Source organism: Pyxicephalus adspersus, chromosome 5, assembly GCF_032062135.1.
Source record: "Pyxicephalus adspersus chromosome 5, UCB_Pads_2.0, whole genome shotgun sequence".
Classification (NCBI taxonomy): domain Eukaryota; kingdom Metazoa; phylum Chordata; class Amphibia; order Anura; family Pyxicephalidae; genus Pyxicephalus; species Pyxicephalus adspersus.
The window spans coordinates 31,726,909-31,745,325 of NC_092862.1; the positions used below are offsets into that span (position 1 = coordinate 31,726,909).

Below are 18,417 nucleotides of genomic sequence, written 5' to 3' on the forward strand. Positions count from 1 at the left end.
CCTTCTATAGCCACATGTGTGGTGGGGGGATCTGCTTCTTAAATGCATGCTATGCAACTTCTTTGCCTTCCTTCGTGCAAGGCCAACTCAAATTTGTGTCTGATTCATGGTTAGAAGGAAGTGCAATACAGCTATGCCTGAATTTAGGGAAGCTGCTGGCTTTTTGATAGTAGAGGCATTATAAAATGCTAGCTGTCTAGCTATCATTCTGTCCTGATGAAGATATTTCCTTTTACTTCATTTCCCAAAGACACAACAGGATGATCAAAGGAAATCTCTTAAAGAAGTAGAGGACATATCCTCTGAGAAAGTTGTCATTATTTAAAGATTTACCTACATCATTTCTTCTGGCAAAAAAATTTGGACTTTCTATTACTTTCTATCTCAGCCGCAACAGCCAAAGGACAAACCAGGAAGGCTTTATTTATCAAGCACATACAATAAATACTTGAGATGGTGCTTGGGTACTAATCCTTTCTTACTCTATACAGAACTAAATAAAAATAATTTTTACACTCCATATTCTACATAAATTGTTCCAAAATAAATTTCACATAGGCTGGGTGAGCTCTTGCCATAACGTGCAAGTTAGAAAATATTTTCACATTATGACACAAATACCCAAAGGGTTCGACTCAAAATACCCAAAGGGTTCCGATCACTGATCCATCTATTACCACTGCTATCTTCCTCACCACCTCTTATGGATCTTGTAGTGCTCCTCAACAGTTACATCATCTACATTCGCTGTTGTAGAAGAAAAACTGTAATGAGCCAGAGTATTGTTTGCTCTTCTCTAATGTAGACAGCGGTGTTAAGCCATAAGCTCTTATCAGAAAAAAATCACAATACAGTAAATTTACAAGACATGATAGAACATATAAAGAAATGTAAATATACTTAAGACTGGCTTCCACATTATCCTAAGAAGTACATATACAGAGATGGTGTGTGAGCTAGTGTGTAGAATGCACAGTGTGTTTGTGTTCATCCCATTACTTCACACACAACATCATCCCCTCTGCACTGGGGAGCAGCCAAACATTCCTGCAGGCTGTGTGAAGTCTGGGAGGGAGAGCTTTGGACTCTGTTCACTCTGCTTGCTGTCATTGTATGGGGAAGCTGCATCACCTGCACCTAGCACTCTCTACATCCATTTATTCACTTATTGGGATTGCTGGCTATCTACTCCACTTCTGATGTTTGCTCTTCTTTGAGAACTTGATTCCATACTTTTAATTTCCATGAGAGATATTAGTGGATAAATTCATCGGGAACCTGTTAGAGAGAGGTCAGCCCAGCATCAATGTCATTAGAGGCAGCTCAGTAAAAGAAGACCTGTGTTAACCTGATCTGGATTGAAATTGGCAAAGTGATGGATCTGAGCTCCAGAAGAAGCAGATGTTTTTGGATATTTTTGATGGGACTGTTCGCACTCCCTGGCTTGGCTGAGGCTGGGTGTTTGGAGGCTAGGAAGTGTTGTAAAGGTAGAGATTTGAAATGTGTTAGCCATGGCTGGAGGATGGACAGGACCCTTGGGACATGCTACTGTGACCAGTTGTGCCAGTCTGCTATGGATTGCTGTTATGACTACCCACAGGCTTGTCCAGGTAAGAGCCACAATTGAGCCCTTGTTAGCAAAGCATAATTGGAACTTGTTTGCAATGCTGTAGAGCTACAAATGTGCTGAAATAGTGTTCCCCCACAGCAGGTTAAAATACAAGATAAACCCAAGTATGACCTATACATTATATATATATTACATAGTTATATAATTATTCAGGTTGAAAAAATACATAAAAATATCAAATTTAACCACTATAGAAATAAATATCGCAAATAAAACCATATAGACACAATAAATATTTTGAATAAAAACCTTTAAGCTCCTGTTGGACTGCAAGTACGCGCATTACCTGCCTTAGCTCAGTCCAGCTGCTCTACACATGTCAAGACCTAAGCTGCCTAAAGTTCATGCAATTGTTTTTTGGATAAATATTATATTTGTGTGAGCTGCGACATGAGAAGTAATACAGGAAGATAAGAAACAATCGGAAACTCCTTTTTATAGCTTCATCTGGGTGGATCGGGCTTGGCCTTTGTATTATAGGAAATGACTAATTGCCCCTAGTTCTTGATTAAACATTTGCTTCATATTTTTCCACAGCCTTAAAAGCAAAATACAATAAATATTTGCTGTAAATAATACACGGAAGGAGATGATGGCACATTAGGCTTGTGTATTAATTTAAGAGATTGCTGGATTCAACTTTGCCAAATACTAATTAAGTAAAAAAACGACAATCAGCTGTACAAACAAAGCAGAAGCTTTTTATGGTGATAGGGGTTCTTTATAAGTCCCACCACTTGGGTATTGGGTGGGGTTGGTGCTGCTGTTTATTCCCACATAGAGCCATTCTTGTGGCCCTCATACTCCAGTTTTAACCAGGTCTAGCTCTCAAAAGCAATGCCTCCTATTTGCTTTTTACTGTTGTGTCTGTATAACCTAAATTCCAGTATTTATTATTATAATTTTTTAACACAGTATTTATTTAGCTTAGACATATTACACAGCGCTGTACAAAGTCCATAGTCATGTCATTAGCTGTCTCTCAAAGGGGCTCACAATCTAATGTATCTACCACAGTCATATGTCATTAACACAGTCTAAGGCCAATTTTTGGAGGAAACCAATTAACCTAACTGCATGTTTTAGGAATGTGGGAGGAAACCAGAGTACCCGGAGGAAACCCACGCAAACACGGGGAGAACCTGCAAACTCCATGCAGATAGTGTCCTGGTCGACATTCAAACCTAGGACCTAGCGCTGTCTACTTTCTTTGCAAGTGGCAAAAAAAAACAAAACAGAATATATGTCCAACAAGCAACTTCTGACAGCAATACAGCACTGATTTGAGAAACGAGTGTAGAAAAATGATAGTGGGCCAGGCTCTAACTAAACTAACACACAAATGGACAAATGTACAGCACTATATTATGCTGCCCTGGAAGGCAATGTGCTCCAAAGGTGTGTTAGGAAGACATTGCCAATCAGAGACATACAGTTGTGGGTTACTCTGTGCATTCTCACAGAGCATGTATGTGAACTAACACAAAGGTGGCATTGCCTGTTAGTCCAGCTTTTCTGGTCACTTGTGCTGTGTCATAAGCTTATGCAATGTCACAACATTTGGTTGCATTCGTTTTTTGCCAAGATCTTGATGATGGGAGAGATGGACCACTGTGTAAAGTCTTTTCCAGCACATGCCAAAGCTTCGCAATGGGGTTAAAGTCTGGACTCTGTGGGTCCAATCCATGCGTGAAAATGCTCTCTGAACCACTCTTTTACAGTTTGAGTCTGATGAATCCTGGCATCCAGTGATGAAAAAAATCCATTGATGAAAAAAATTGGTCATTCAATATTTTCATGTCAACTTAACTAATTTTTTTTTCAACACATAGGGCCTGATTTAATAAAGTTCCCTGGGACTAGAGAAGATATTGTAGGAGAACCTGGGTGATCCATCAAACCTAGAATAGATTTGGTTTGGATTTAAGTGATTTAAGAATGCAAATAGGTTCATTCTTAGGATTTACATGTACCTCCTAAATGAGAGCAAATTCAACAAAGTAAATTACATTCCACATTAGACAGAAGGCCTAAGCATTTACTTAAATGGAGTGTTAACACTCAGGAGTGTAACTTCCAGTGCTGTTTAAATCGTGGATCTTTTAGCACCTAAACCATGCAAAAATCCTGCAACTTATTTTGTTTTTTTTTTTTTTTTTTTTTTTTGCCAAGTGACTCTACCAAAAAAACCCATCCACGCAACTTTCCCTCTTCCTGATCTCTAAGTTTCTAAATTTTAATGTAAACTTTAACCCAAACTTGTGTTGCTTGTGTACCATGTTTTTTATGGTAACCTATTCATTTTAATAGATTGCATAGTCCACGAAAAGACACAAAAAAGTGCATGCATCAATTTTAGCAGCTCACCACATTATTCGGTAGGGTAGTGAACTACTAAGTGTTTCAATGTAGTGTAACACAAGTGCGTTAGGAAAGTGCATTGTGGTTGCCATTCAGACTAAATCAACACACAAAATGTGCTGACCACAATTTACAGTAACATGCATATAACATCAGCACAATAGTGTAAATCCAGCCTAAACTAAGCCTTAAATCTTAACCCTCCCACAACTCTAACACACAGTTGTGGCATTTCCAATAGAGAAAAACATAAAGCTTCTTCTCTTAGATTATTGCTGTTGAAAGGTTTTCCATATCTGAAATTGTTGCTTTAACTAACCGTGCCATTTAAACTATAAACATAACCCTAAAACTTAACCAATCTCTAAACCATGAATCATAAATGTTTAATCTCATTTCTTTATATAGGTGAATCAGGTTTGGCTTTTGCAATTTCAGAATTTACTTATTGCCCTCTCAGTTGCGCATTTGCTTGTTATTTTCTTCAATCGCCCCAATATTAAAGGAAAAAAAAATCTGTATTTAGCACATAGTGGCCAATTAGGTTTGTTTTTTGACTAAGGGAACTGCTGGGCAAACTTTTCTCTAGAACTAATTAGGAACTCAACAAACACTTCAAATTACCTTAACCTAAAACTTTAATCAAACCCCTTTTCATATCCCTGGCACTAAAATAACCCTTAAACCTTAACTAACGCTTTGTTTTATATGACTCCATCCTGGCCTAGGAGCAGCCATTTTGAATCTTATCATATCTGAACTGAAGGATAATGATGCCAAGATGCAACCACCAGTAACTACTAATCTCTTCTTACTGCTCGTAATCATTTGTTTAACATTCTTCTTCTCATTCATTCTTCTCGGTACTGATAGAACATTTATACCTGTCCTTCTTTTTGACAGCTGGAAGCTGAGATTACGGGTGACTGCAATCTGTCATACAAGACTGTCACTGACAACTCTGGTCTCCACTAATAATTCAGTTCAGGTTTGTGGTCATGTCAGCTTTGACACAGTCATCACAAGAGGCTCGAAGTACATTGACCAAAAATAAACCCCAAAACAGCCTATACATGTCATTTTAGCTCTCATACTGTGCTTGTATTTCATTTGTAGTTACAAGTTTGCCTGGAGTCCAGCTTTTAATTTAAAAACCGTTTTGTCTTAACAAAATTAAACAATTTGAAGATATTTAATACCACTAGTCAACAAACATTTTCTTGCCAAACAGATTAAAGTCATTTTAGGTTATGTTTGAGGCACAGATTGCAAATATGGTATTTGTTTTACTATATTGGCTCTAGTTTTTGAAATAATGACCTTAATAATAACCTCACAGAAAACTAATGAAAATTAAGCAAAATTAAACTAGATATGCCTACATATACAAAATTACATTTTTGAAATACTTAAATCAATATATTCTATATTCAGTTTATTTACAAAACTAATCACTTAGAAATAATTGAAAAACTCAGTTTGTATGATTTCCTTTTATGCTTATGATCAGGACAATCACATTGAAGGCTCCAGCAGTAGTCTGCCATCATGTGTATATCCCATCTGCCCTGATACCTTTCTTAGATCACCTTTATATCTTGATGGAACCTCTCCCTTGTTCCTCTCTAAAATCACCAAGGTTTTTTGGAAATGTTTTCAAATGGCTATGGGGATGGAGTAGCTTTATGCTCATAGTAGCAACCAAATTTTTAAAGTTTAAGAGCAAGTTTTGTACCAGTTCTTAATAATTTTGTGCTTTATGGTTACCCAAGAAGTTCTTAACAGCCATGACATAGCTGTGCCAGGCAGAAGCTTCAGTATCAGTCATTTAACTTGTGAATATTGAATCATTTATCAGTTTCTGAATCTGGGGTCCATCAAAGATTCCTGCTTTTAATTTTTCAGTACTCAGTCCAGGGAAGAATCGACAAATGAATTTGAAGCAATCACCATCTTTGTTCAGAACTCTAACAAATTGCCTAAATAATCCCAACTTTATGTTTAGTGGAGGGAAAATGATGTTCGCTGCACCTTTTTTCATGTTTTCCCTTGGAGACCATGACACTTTTTCTCCAGTGATCCTGCTTTGCTCTACTATCCCACAAGCAGATGATACATCAATACTTTGTGTATCCACTTTGCTGTTCAAGTAGAAAGTTCACCATTTTTAAATCAACACATATGGACCATTGGTGTTCATGATAGCAAAGCTTTTGTAAGACCATTTGGATATTTTCATATTCTTTTTTAAGTTTTGGTGAATGAACAATTGGAATTGATGCAGTTGATTGCAGTTACCATTATGCAGTAAACAGATTTCAATTTTTGTGTGGAACTGTCTATGAAAAGCCGCCAGTCTTCTGCTCGGTATTCTGGTACTCCCATATGGGCTAGTAGTCCAGGGATGTTACAACAGTACACAAAGTCTCCATCTTCACTGAAATATGGTAGGAGTGTCACCTCTCTTGTCCTATAAACCGTTATTTTAACTTCCGTTTTCAGACAGCAAAATACACTAGGGTATTTTACACAAATTCTACTTGAAGAACTCATATTTCTGTATTAAAAGAAAATGTATGAATAAAAAGAAGGCAAATGAAAGTTTCATGAAAATAATGCTACATTTATGATATAAAATGCAAAACATCGATATAAATAAAGATTGATAATAATACGCTGTGTTAACATTTGTTGTTGGTAAAATCGTCTATTCCAATTCCTGTATTGCAAGAACTACAGCCAATTCAATGAAACTGATGTCATTTCTGGATTCAACAGACCTAAATACTATAAATATATTGAAAAATCAATGCATGTGTAACTAAAATTGAGGGAAACATTTTTTTTTCTGGCGTACTCAACAGTAAAGTACATAAAAGAGTAAAGGGGTACAGAACAGTTTGGAGCCTCATTGAATTTAAATTCTCAACCTGAGGCTGTAAGAAAGAAAAAAGTGTTCACATTATTAATTTTATACATGTTACACATTACATATTAGAGAAGTGTTGGGACTTGGTTTTTGAGATGCCACAGTATTATGTATGCATTTTTTTTGATACATAGAGCCTGGGGTATTATCAGTGCTTTGCTACATGTGATATAAAACACAGCATAAAAATAGAGTGTGAAAAAATCTTTCACATTATTCCTTAGTTAAAGCACCTTTAAGAGCAACTAGAGTGTTGGGTCTTTTTGGGTATGATACAGCAAGCTTTGCACGCCTGAATTGGAGGATTTTCTGCAATTCTTCATTGCAAATCCTCTCAAGCCCATTCAGGTTTTGAGTTCGGGTTCGCTGGGTTCGGCCGAACTTCAGTTCAAAGTTCAGGTTCGGGTCCGGGTACCCAAAATCGTAAAGTTCGGTACGGACTTTACAGTTCAGGTTTGCTCAACACTAATCATCAATAATATAGCCATTTTCAGGTCTCTCCAGAGATGTTCAGAATACTTTTTATAAATTGGTTACTCAATAAAGATAACTTGAACTACAATCATATACTCACTGACTATAGTAACAATATCCAAAAGTTACAAATGTTTTCCTAAATTCTGACATTATATTGAAAATATACAAAAATCAACCTGATTGCAGTGTTGTTTATTCTGTTTTAGAGCATTGTGATGTTTTCAGACTTTAGATTTAATAGGGGGAGTAAAGAATCCCTGTACTGAAAGATTATATGCAGCCAATATGGTTTGCTAGTGAAGGGATATCAAATATTCTTATTTGTTGTGATTGAATTTGACCCCTTTTGTTCCTATAGTGTAGAAATCTATCCTGATTTCAGGTTGATAGTGATAGGTTTACAGGAATGAGCCAAGAACTGGGATTACACAACTATTTGTGTCTCACTGACATATGTTTTTCCTTGTGTTTTAGGTCTGAGGATAGGTTGAATTGTAAAGCACTAAACAGAATAGTGCACCTTAGTGATACCCAGGTGCTGCTGCAAAGCTTTTTTTAATCAGGGTATGTCTTGGGTACTGGATGTAGGGCACCGTGCCTCAGGAGGCTCCATATTTAGAGGAACAATAAAAAAGGTAGCTGTAGCAGGAATGGCGAGTCTTTCTGGTTATTCAACTGGAGAGCCACCTAAGATTTGAATACAAAAACATGGAATACTGAATACATGTGTTGTGTATGTTCAGGTGGATTTGTGTAAACTCTCTAGTCTGTGCCCTTGTTAACATTTTGTATCCTCCTTCCCACACATGTTGGGGGTTGGAATGACCTGATCAGACGAAAGTTATGGCTGTTATGCCCCGATGTGTCATAAGAAAAAAGCAGCTGGTAATATACAAAATATATTCTCATACTAACAATTGCAATTTTTTTTCACTTTATAATGGAGGTTTGGTCAAAATGAGCGAGCAATGATCATGTAACAAGTTGATTGGTTGGGATCAGTGTATATTTGTTAACTCCAGATATTATAGAATTGAGTGCTGATGCTGACATTTTCTGAATATGCATAAAGAAATGCCAGCGTCTCCCTGCCTGACTCTTCCCAGTTAGATAATATAAAAATGCGCACTCCCTGGGGTAAAACGAGTCGTGTGATCTTGCTGATGGAACGGTTGCTGTTTTGGACCATTGTACCTATTCAATAAACATAGGTACTAACTTTTAATTAAGCAGTGCCTAAGTGCTTTGTGTTGTTCTTTCACCCTTCCTGACACTAGTCCCACAAATACTTCCACCTTGGTACAGTAGCTCATACTGTGTATTTGTATAATGGTGGAACTGTACAGCTCTGAAAACTGTTCTTGAGTTTAAGACTGGGATAGATATATTAACTTGAGACATGTAATCTGTGTACAGACTGTTGTTATTAATGTTTAGCTGAGCTTCAACTCATAATAAAGACTGTTAGGAGTAGGCTTTGTGTCTCTTTCACGTAATTTTAGTTTCTTATTTGAATGAGTGTAGACCACAAAGTTGTATATATAAATGTGATAGTACACAACAAGAACATACAAATGGACTGTATATCTCCCACACATCTCACAACAGTACAGCGTTGCACAACTGGCTACTGTTTGGTTTTGACAGAACTAGAAAATGACAAACAGAAAATCTTGGCAAAGGATTAGATAGAGTTTGATTGGAAGCCGTTGGAGGAATTTCAGCCTGACAAGATGAGAAGAATTTGCTCTGTTCTAAATCCACAAATTGTAAAGCAGTCAAAATAAGGTGGCGTCAGAAAAGAGGGTGCCAGCAACAAAGGCGTTTGATTGTAGATTGTATCTGCTTAAGTTTTTAGTGTCCTCAATGTTACCCATGTAATAGAAAACCAGCTGATAACTAAGTCTTGGAATTGTCTATTTTTGAAATCCACACACGGTACATTCCGCACACCTCCGCTCAATAATATAGTTTATTTTTGTATGTTTTTTTAACTGTTACAGGCATTTATTAATAAAACAAATATTATTTTAAAAGACAATTACATTTTTCTCTAAAAATTGATGCAATATTTTAATACCAAGCCCTTTTGGGCTGTTTTAATCTTTATATACAAAGCTATGACGTTCTAAAACTGCCAACAAACCTAACTATTGCTACCTTGTAATCATGCCAACTGTGATAATACTGTAATTTTTTAAAATTCTTTTTTCATAGTGAACTCCACAAATCACATTCGCTTCTGTGATCACTTCTTATGGGATAACTGCAATGTTTTATAAATTGAACATTGGGACAGTAAGTTACTAAAACAGACAGACTCTCTCACATAGCATTTAGGAAGTAGGAAGTGTGCCTGCTTTAGGTGAACATCAACAGGTAAGGCTGAGAAGATTTAAAATCAAAGCTGCAATGTTTATAACTGGCCTAGCAAGTTTGCTTACATAAAATTTTGCTTTAAATAGACAAACATTATCAATATCTAGCGTGCCATTATGTACTGTATGACCCTGCTAATTCAATGCACTAAGCCTTCCTGTTATGCAAATCCCTATAGCTCCTAGTAACTTGTAGCCTATCCATGAGTCTGGATATGGCAGCCACAGTGGTTCACATTTTTAATATGCATAAATCCTTCTGAGTATGGGTGTAAAAGGAAGATCCCCTGGGAGGTGCCTGTGTGTTGATATGGGAGTTCAGTGGTTGTCCTAGAACAGATGAGCAATCACCTGCTGTAAAAAGATGAAGACATGCCTAGACACCAAACATGAAAATGAGTACCAATTTGTAGCTATGCCTAAATCGGCTCACATAGGCCTCTTTGGTGTTGTTGTGTATCAAACTTGTACTATCTAACATTACCATAGGCCCCAGTACAGCCTATTCAATGTCCTGCAAGGTCAGCTATATGCACAATACCACCTTGGGCACTTTCGACATATTCTTGTTTCCTAATAATATTGAAAGTTTACTATTAGATTTAAAATAAACTATGATGATGTCCAAGACCAAGATATGTATTATTTTTATATTCTTCAGAAGTATTGCTTGTACTACAAGATTTACTGTTTGCAAAAAACATGGCTGAACAAGTCCTTTTGAAACTACAAACTAGGACTGCTTAATTGGATGCAAAAATGTTGAGTATTTTTGTTTTTGTGCTAGCGATTTTTTTATTGTGTATTAAATTACCTATGCACACCTGCTTTTGCTAGATAAAAGTTGATCTAAATAGCTGTCATTTTTATTTTTTCAAACTGTAAATGGCTCCCCACTAGGGAAGAAATACCAGTAGCTATATTCAGGTGCTGGCTGTATCTTGGAGCTCGTCCCTGCTTTTCTACAAAAAAAAAAGAAAATTGTGTTACACACCAACAATATCGTATACAAACTTTATTGCTCCCAGCATGAAATCACAAACTCTCAGCTGGATTTTTCCATCAGACATGTTTTATCCAATAACGTCTTTTTCATAGCAAATATTTGTTTAATACAAGCTAATTTTTTATTGAAATGTGTAGGATAACTCAATGTCAGTCACTCAGTGTACTCCTGACAGTGGAGATTCTGGTGTTATCTTGGTTTAAGATTTTGTTAATTTACATGAGGTGTCATCAACATACCAGCAAAGCCTGCAAGAGGTGCATGTACAGATTATTTTTCCACCACCTCAACTCATTGTTCTAGTAACAGTAACATATTACTGCTATCGGGCAATGATTCCATTAACTATCGCAGGCAATCTCTGTGATGCACATGTAACATAGTTTTGTTCCATTGATAGTAACAATTTCTGCCATGCAACACAGAGTGACTTTTTAGAAATGTAATCTGCAACTTTGATTTTACATACAGTATGTTCTTACTTTGATAGCTATTGCATGCGTTGTTGGAGAATGGAGCCATTGGAGTGGCTGCGCCAATCAGTGTACCCCAACATACAGAGTGCGCAGACGTGAAGTGCTACAAGAGCCAGAGAATGGTGGCGAGCCTTGCCCACATCTAGAAGAGAAAGCTGGATGTCTTGAATATCTCACACAACAAGGCATTGAGTGTGGACATTTACATGGTATGATACACAATAATAAAACTAAGGAATTTACTTGATTCTTGATAGCATTTCTCTCGTGACAATGTCAGTGTATAGAATATTTGTGTGTAATTTATGTGTGATGACACATAATATATATTTATATACCGTATATGTTTTTTTTCAGTGCCTGCTTTTATTACTGCTTTTGAGTACAACAAAGACAGAAGGAAGCGTGCATTGTCTCCAGATTGGGCGTCCCATACAGAAGATCCTGGGTATTTATTTAATCAAATATTATAAAATTTAGATGGGAACACAAGTAAGCTTGCTAATGTAGGTAACGGGCCAAACCCAGAAACCTTCACGCCTAAAAGCCTTTATTATGAATGCATAGAAAGGCCAAATCTTACTTTCCTTATGACTGCTCAAGCTGTTATACCTTTCACCTGCTTATCACTACATGTAATTCTTAATTAGAGTGGAACTAAACCGGCATGACCTACCTATGCCTGTTCAACCACAGGGAACCGCTATCTTCCTTCCTGCCATAGACGATCTTTGGCCTTTTTAACTGACGTTCATTCATCCCTGACACTCTGGAAAACCTGGAATTGTCAGGTTTCCTTGCAACCAAAGCTGACACCCTCAATGTGAAGCTCAGCTTTGTCACCAGAAACTCAGAGCAATCAGGCAGGTAAGACAGATTATTGCAAAAAGGTCATTGCTTGTCTGCAGTAATAACCTGCCTGGTTGAATATTTGTATTAACTTTAGTTCAATTTTAAGGAGGTCAGGGAAAGCTGTATTGCTGCCTCACTCACATCTTTCTGGTTTATTGTGTGTCTTCACATAAAATATGTCACGCACGGAGAGACAGGACCACTAGGGGGAGCTGTGGCTAACACGGCGGTAGTTTGAGCCCTGAGAAGGACCAAGGCGCAGAGTCTAAGCAGTAACCAGGTCTTCTCCAGAGCCTCTGATGGTGAGGATGTTGCGTTGCTGGTTACTGCCAGGTTGCAGTCCTTGAGCACACCAAGGTGTTCAAAACACAAAGCTGAAGGATAGTCAATGAAAGCTGGGGTCATGGCAGGCAGCAAGCAAGAGAGGTCAGGTCACAAGCCAGGGGTCAATTGCCAGGGATCTAGAGACAGACACATGGAATACAGAAGACACTGGAAGCTACAGGAGGCACAGGTGACTCAGGGATATCCACAGACAGACAGGAACACTGGAACAGCACAGGGAAGTTGGCTGGGAACTAACAGATTGGACAACAAGGGGTTAACGCAGTAGCATCAGACTTGCCCACATGCGCAGGAGAGAGGCGACTGCGGTTTAGAGGGGAGGAGGTAAGTGTGACATAGCACATTATATTTTAAACATTTTAGGCCATCTCATGGCCAATGGGCTAGCTGGCTGCCCCATGCTTTTATGGAATGTTTGTATTCCAAGGGGGACTTATTATTGTTCTCATTGGTAAAATACCTGGTTTATTCCATAGCTTGGAAATAAATGGTTATAAACATGTAGTCAATCAATCTAAGTGTGTATATCTCGCTATAAAAAAATATTTTAGATGGTTAATCCATGCATGCATGTTCAGTTGATCCCCTGTGTCTTTTGACAACTTAACAAATAAGGGTAGATAAATGTGTAGAAGAGAAAGGTAACAGATTGTTTTGACTAAAGGTAGAAATAGTATTTGGCAAATATTTAAATAAAATAAATTTATTGCACACTTAGGGCAATGTAACACTGGCAATGTTACTGGTAGCAGAATCATAAGGTATAAATGTCACACTTAAAGGATGTCACTCCATTGCTAATGAGGGGACAGCAACAAAGTGACTTCTTGCTGGTTCTGTCAATCAGAAAGTTATACCATAGGAGAACGTCAGTGAACTTTTAGTAATTTTGTAGCTGGTAGATTGGTCACCAGTGACAGATTTCAATTGTCCTTAGGTACCTCTATCAAATTGTTTAGAATGAAGGAGGGCTCAGATTATATTTAAAATATATTTTGGAAAGCTCTAAAGCTCTAAGCTCTACCATTTAAAGATCAGCCCTTCAGCAGAGGTTATGATTTCTATATAAAGATATTTCCATATATGATCAACTACTAAGATGTATGTATGTTTCATGGTTTTAAAAGTGAATTATAGTAAACCCTTCACTTATTAAAAACAGGTATTGTGTGGAGTTCCAGATTGAATCCTTGTCTCCGGCATGTTCAACAGAAGATCGTCCCCATGCCCGTTGGATGCTTTACCTACGAGAAGGGTACACAGTATGTGTAGCTTGCCAGCACCCTGCAGTGAACATTAGAAATCATCGTTGCTATGGTGATGGCAGTGATGCCAATGAGTGAGTCAATTTAGTATCTATCTTTAAAGTAGTCGGACGAATGGGCCTGATTTATTAAAGCTTTCCCAGGTTGAGAGGATACACGTCCATCAGCTAAGCTGGGTGATTGCGCTGGGTGATTGCGAAACCTGGAATGGATTTCTTCAATGTCATTTTCTATTTGCTAGCAAATGTTTTGAATTCTGGACCAGATTCATTACAGGTTTGCTGGATCGCCCAGCTTCACTGATGAAGTGTATCCTCTACAGCCTTGGGAAGTCAAAATCATTTTTTTATACACGCTAATGATCTCAATATATCTGCACTAAAAAAAAAACTAACAAAATATGTAAGCTTAAATTACCAAAGCTCAAATAAAGTTTTCTGTGATCATTGTGTCCATGAATCACCCAGATTAATAAGGAAAGACTGACATACAGTACATGATGTTATCACAACATGATTATGGAACCTTCAGGCAATTCCTCTTACCCTTTTTCCTTGACTTTTTGGAGTTAGGAGTACAAGGACAATGTTAATAATAATTAGGACATTCTCATTTTTACACATTTTGTTTTTATATACGTTGTGAATGTATAACAAAAAGTGTGCTTCACAGAATTTGTCTTCTCTTTTCAGGAAACAGATTCTTCACTGGCAAGCGGTGGGTAATAGCAGGTGTCATGGGTCCTGGAAAAAAGTGAGGCAAAGGGACAAGTGCTCATGCCCCATGGTGCACAGCTTTATATTTACGTAACATAGAGGACTTCTTCATAAAAGTTTATAGCCTACAATTTTTAAATATTTTTATTAAAATTAAACACGAATAAATATTGTCCACTACTGATAACTGCACTAACATTTAAAAACCATATGTATACTGCACAAAAGTCACAATGCTCAAGATAATACTTGTCAAACCTTTATCTATGGAATTTCCACAATCAGTACCACAGATATGAGAACCACTTTATGAACATTTGAGTTTATGAATGAAATCCAGCAAGTAATTTAAATAAATATTTAAGGATGCTAAAATGATTGTACAATTATTTAAAAAATGTCATTCATAAAGGGAATTGTTTAAATCAGAACTAGATCATGGCTTTCACAACTGCTAATAGAACGTTTTACTGACATATGATCTGGCAATCCATTTTTAAATAAAAATGTAGCTATGCTAATGACATTTAACTATTTACATTTTCCTAACAGGCAGTTAAAATGCTTTAAAACAAACCATCAAATAGCTGCTGGTACTGTGGAGCAATTGATGCTCAAATCCTGTAAAGATGTGAAAAGTCAATATTCTACATTAGGCTCTCTTCCCTCCTTTTCTCGTTCTGCATGGCTCCTAACTGTCCCCAATTTGGAGGGTGGTCCCTTTTTTAGAACTAAGTGACTCTTTCACTCCTCAGTAGTCCCTGTATTTGAGTGCATATATACAGCTCTATAAAACTGTAATATTTAACAATTACAAAAGTATTATGTTTAACTAAATTTATCAAGTCTTTAAATTATTCCATTTGTAATAAAACAATCAATATAAGGGGAGTATAAAGGCTATAAGAGCTGCATATTGGCCTTTTTTTTACTTTTGAATTTATTTTTTCGAAAACTGCTATTCATAGATAAGTGTTTTATTGAGGCAACCAGAAAAGACCACTTTAAATAAAGAATTAAACTTATGTTTTGATAAACACAGATCCCATCCTCAGCTTGCATTTCAAGCATCCTAATATCTAATGACCAATTCTTACCTGGTTAGTTTGATTTTTTTTTTTTTGACTACTGATGGAAAGCTTGCAGTGTAAAAATTGCAGTGTATATGGTCAGCATAATGGAAGAAATACAAGACATTTTTTAATCTAAAACATCTCTATGACATAAAATTACTATTTATAGCATACAGTATGTAAAGTGAGCTAACTGAAATCACTCTATGACAGAATCATATTTTGAAAATGTCAAAATGTCAATAATTATAATTATATAGTTGTAATTATTTATTTTAAATTCCAGATACATTTATCTTTGTACTCTGTTTTTTTTTAAATCCTTCTTCCCCTAGTGTGGGATGTGACTACATTGTTAGAGGGCAGGCAGTGGCATGATATATAGGGCGGCAGGGAAATACATTCCCCATCTTCCTACCCTGCATTCCACATGACCGTCCCTGCTGTGAACAATAATCCTATAGGCTGCTGTTGCCAAATACAAACTGTGTTTGGCTTCATCCCAAGCTATTGGTGATAAACTGACCACACCAGCAAGGATCTACTTTAGTGGTCAGAATAATCCAGGAAGAGAAGGGTATTAAACAAACTAAGTATTTGTTGCTCAAACTGAATGATACTAAAAAAACATCTATAGCAGATGTATCAGATTTATTATTGACAAACAGATTAATTATTTGGATTTGAGAATAAAAGTTTGTATAAACTTCAAAGATGTCCAAAAGTCCTTTGGGGAAATTTATGAACAGTTCTAAAATTTATTGAGCAGTTAACCCTCTCCATTCCAGTCTACAGATGAGAATAAATGGTACAATATTCTGTAAAATTTTCTGCGACATGACTGTGGGGGATTATTTTATTAGCATGACTTGACTGTAAATTGCTTGTTTAACAGATAGCAATAAATACATTTTGTGATGCAAACAAAGCAATTATTGCATTGCAATTGAATAATTTAATGTAATGCTTTTAAATTAATTAACCTTTTGATTTGTCAGTCATCTCATTTATAACATGTAACAATGAAATAACAGAACAAAGGAATATAAGAGACACTTCATAGTAAGTAAATATGGTAAAGTTCCAATGATTCAAACCATCCAACATGCAAGCAAAAAGTTTTTTTTTTTTTTGTTTACTGGATGTGGTTGGGTATTCTTTGCAAAGTGAATGTCACATTCTTTAAGCTGAGTGAAATATCCCTTTAAATGAATAACACTAAATCAACCCCAATGTGTTGCAAATTAGATGATGGACAAAATTAGCTTAATTGCTGCATCACAAGCATTATTGAGCCAATGGTATTTAGGCTGCACAGAGGCAGATAAGATCATATTCTAAGTGTAGGGTTGTTTTTTTAGATTCTTACGGGAAAACAGAGCACCTGGAAGGAAGCCATATAAATAAGTATGAAGATATAAAATGATACTTACTTTGGTGGAAAGTGAAAACCAGACCAGGTTGCTAACCACTAACACACCATGTGCACATTCTGAAATTTAGATATTCCTGATGAACGGACACATTCTTACCACTAAGCATATAGCCTACTATATACCCATTTACTATTGTAAAGTGTTATTTTTACTAAACACTTACCAAGAGAAACATCACTATATATTGTATAAGGTTTTGTATCACAAACAAATGTTACTGTTTAAATATTAAAAAAAAGTATGCAATAAAATATTTTATGTAATAAATGTGTATCTTGTCCAAACTCCTTCTATATTGAAAGCCTCATGTTCCAAGCAGCGGTGTCACAGAATTTTTAAAATATATATACTGGTGGAGAAAAAACTGAAATTTAGTTGTGCTGGTCTTGTTGTCCATTATTTTATACATCACATTCTTAAAGTTCAAAGTTGGGTTCCTCTAGGCCCAATATTTATTGTGTAATGTATCTGGGTAGGGTGCCTGTGATAACATGGGCAGGTAAACACTTCTAGACTGGGGGACAGGGAGTATAGAAACAAAAAAGGAGCCAGTGGGTAATGTAGGCATTAAAGGTGAAAAGTGATGAAGTGGTGTAGTTTACTGGGGAGATGAGGTCCAGACGTGCTGAGGTCAACAACAAGTAGGCAGTGCAGTGTCAAGTTAGTGGGCAGAGATAAAATGTCAGGTACAGGCCCAGGTCAATAATTTGCGGACAGTAAAGTACAAGGAGGTTTTCCAGAATCTTGATCAAGTAAACAAATCAGGGATGGTACAGGAACAGGTAAAGGGAAAAACAGAAGATGGGACATGGAACAAGCCAGGTTGGTAACTGGAATCACAGGTCTGGAAGGCTAAGCTTAATGAACATGTTTGGCACCACTGTCAGCAATGAAAGTACCTGCCTATTAAGCTCACTTTTCTAAGAAGCATGCAAGAACCTGCACATAATTGCACATGCACGCTTGCGTGCAGAACCCTCCATTATGTTTATGATTTAAGCTCACATATGTATTCTTCTTTTTTATATAAAAATGTTGTGTAGCTAACCAAGCAATGTAATTATGAGATGACAAAGAGCAATTCAAATATAAAAAGAATGTTCAGAAGATCTACAGATGTGGTAACATTTATTGTGGGTTAGATCTAATTAGTTGATGATCTTCCCATAATTGGAATATTACAAATTAAAGATCTTTCTTTCAGTTTCATTGCCATGGGTAAATTTGGCCAGCAAAAACTATTTTAGAACTAACAGTCACTAATTTTGCTTAAAAGTCCTACTATAAACACTGCATATTGTTTTTTCTGATGTTAAAGAGTTTGGGTGAAGCAGCATCACCAAAAACAAATTGGGGCTACATTTTTTCTGGCTTTTTAAATGCCCGAAAAGGCGTGTTTTTTTCTATTCACCAAGGACGCCTGTGCAATTTCATTACATTTAAAAATGTCTACAAACTCCTATAAACGTCTGC

At 36.6% G+C, this 18,417-nt stretch overlaps 1 protein-coding gene across 1 annotated transcript; it reads left to right on the forward strand.

The window, feature by feature from the left end:
- The first annotated feature begins 1,064 nt into the window (after positions 1-1,064).
- SBSPON (somatomedin B and thrombospondin type 1 domain containing) lies at positions 1,065-17,215 on the forward strand. The gene is made up of 5 exons (XM_072411056.1): positions 1,065-1,610; positions 11,272-11,466; positions 11,615-11,705; positions 13,617-13,793; positions 14,412-17,215. The coding sequence occupies exons 1-5, from the start codon at positions 1,376-1,378 to the stop codon at positions 14,527-14,529; spliced, it is 816 nt and encodes a 271-aa protein (XP_072267157.1). The 5' UTR covers positions 1,065-1,375; the 3' UTR covers positions 14,530-17,215.
- Positions 17,216-18,417: the final 1,202 nt, after the last annotated feature.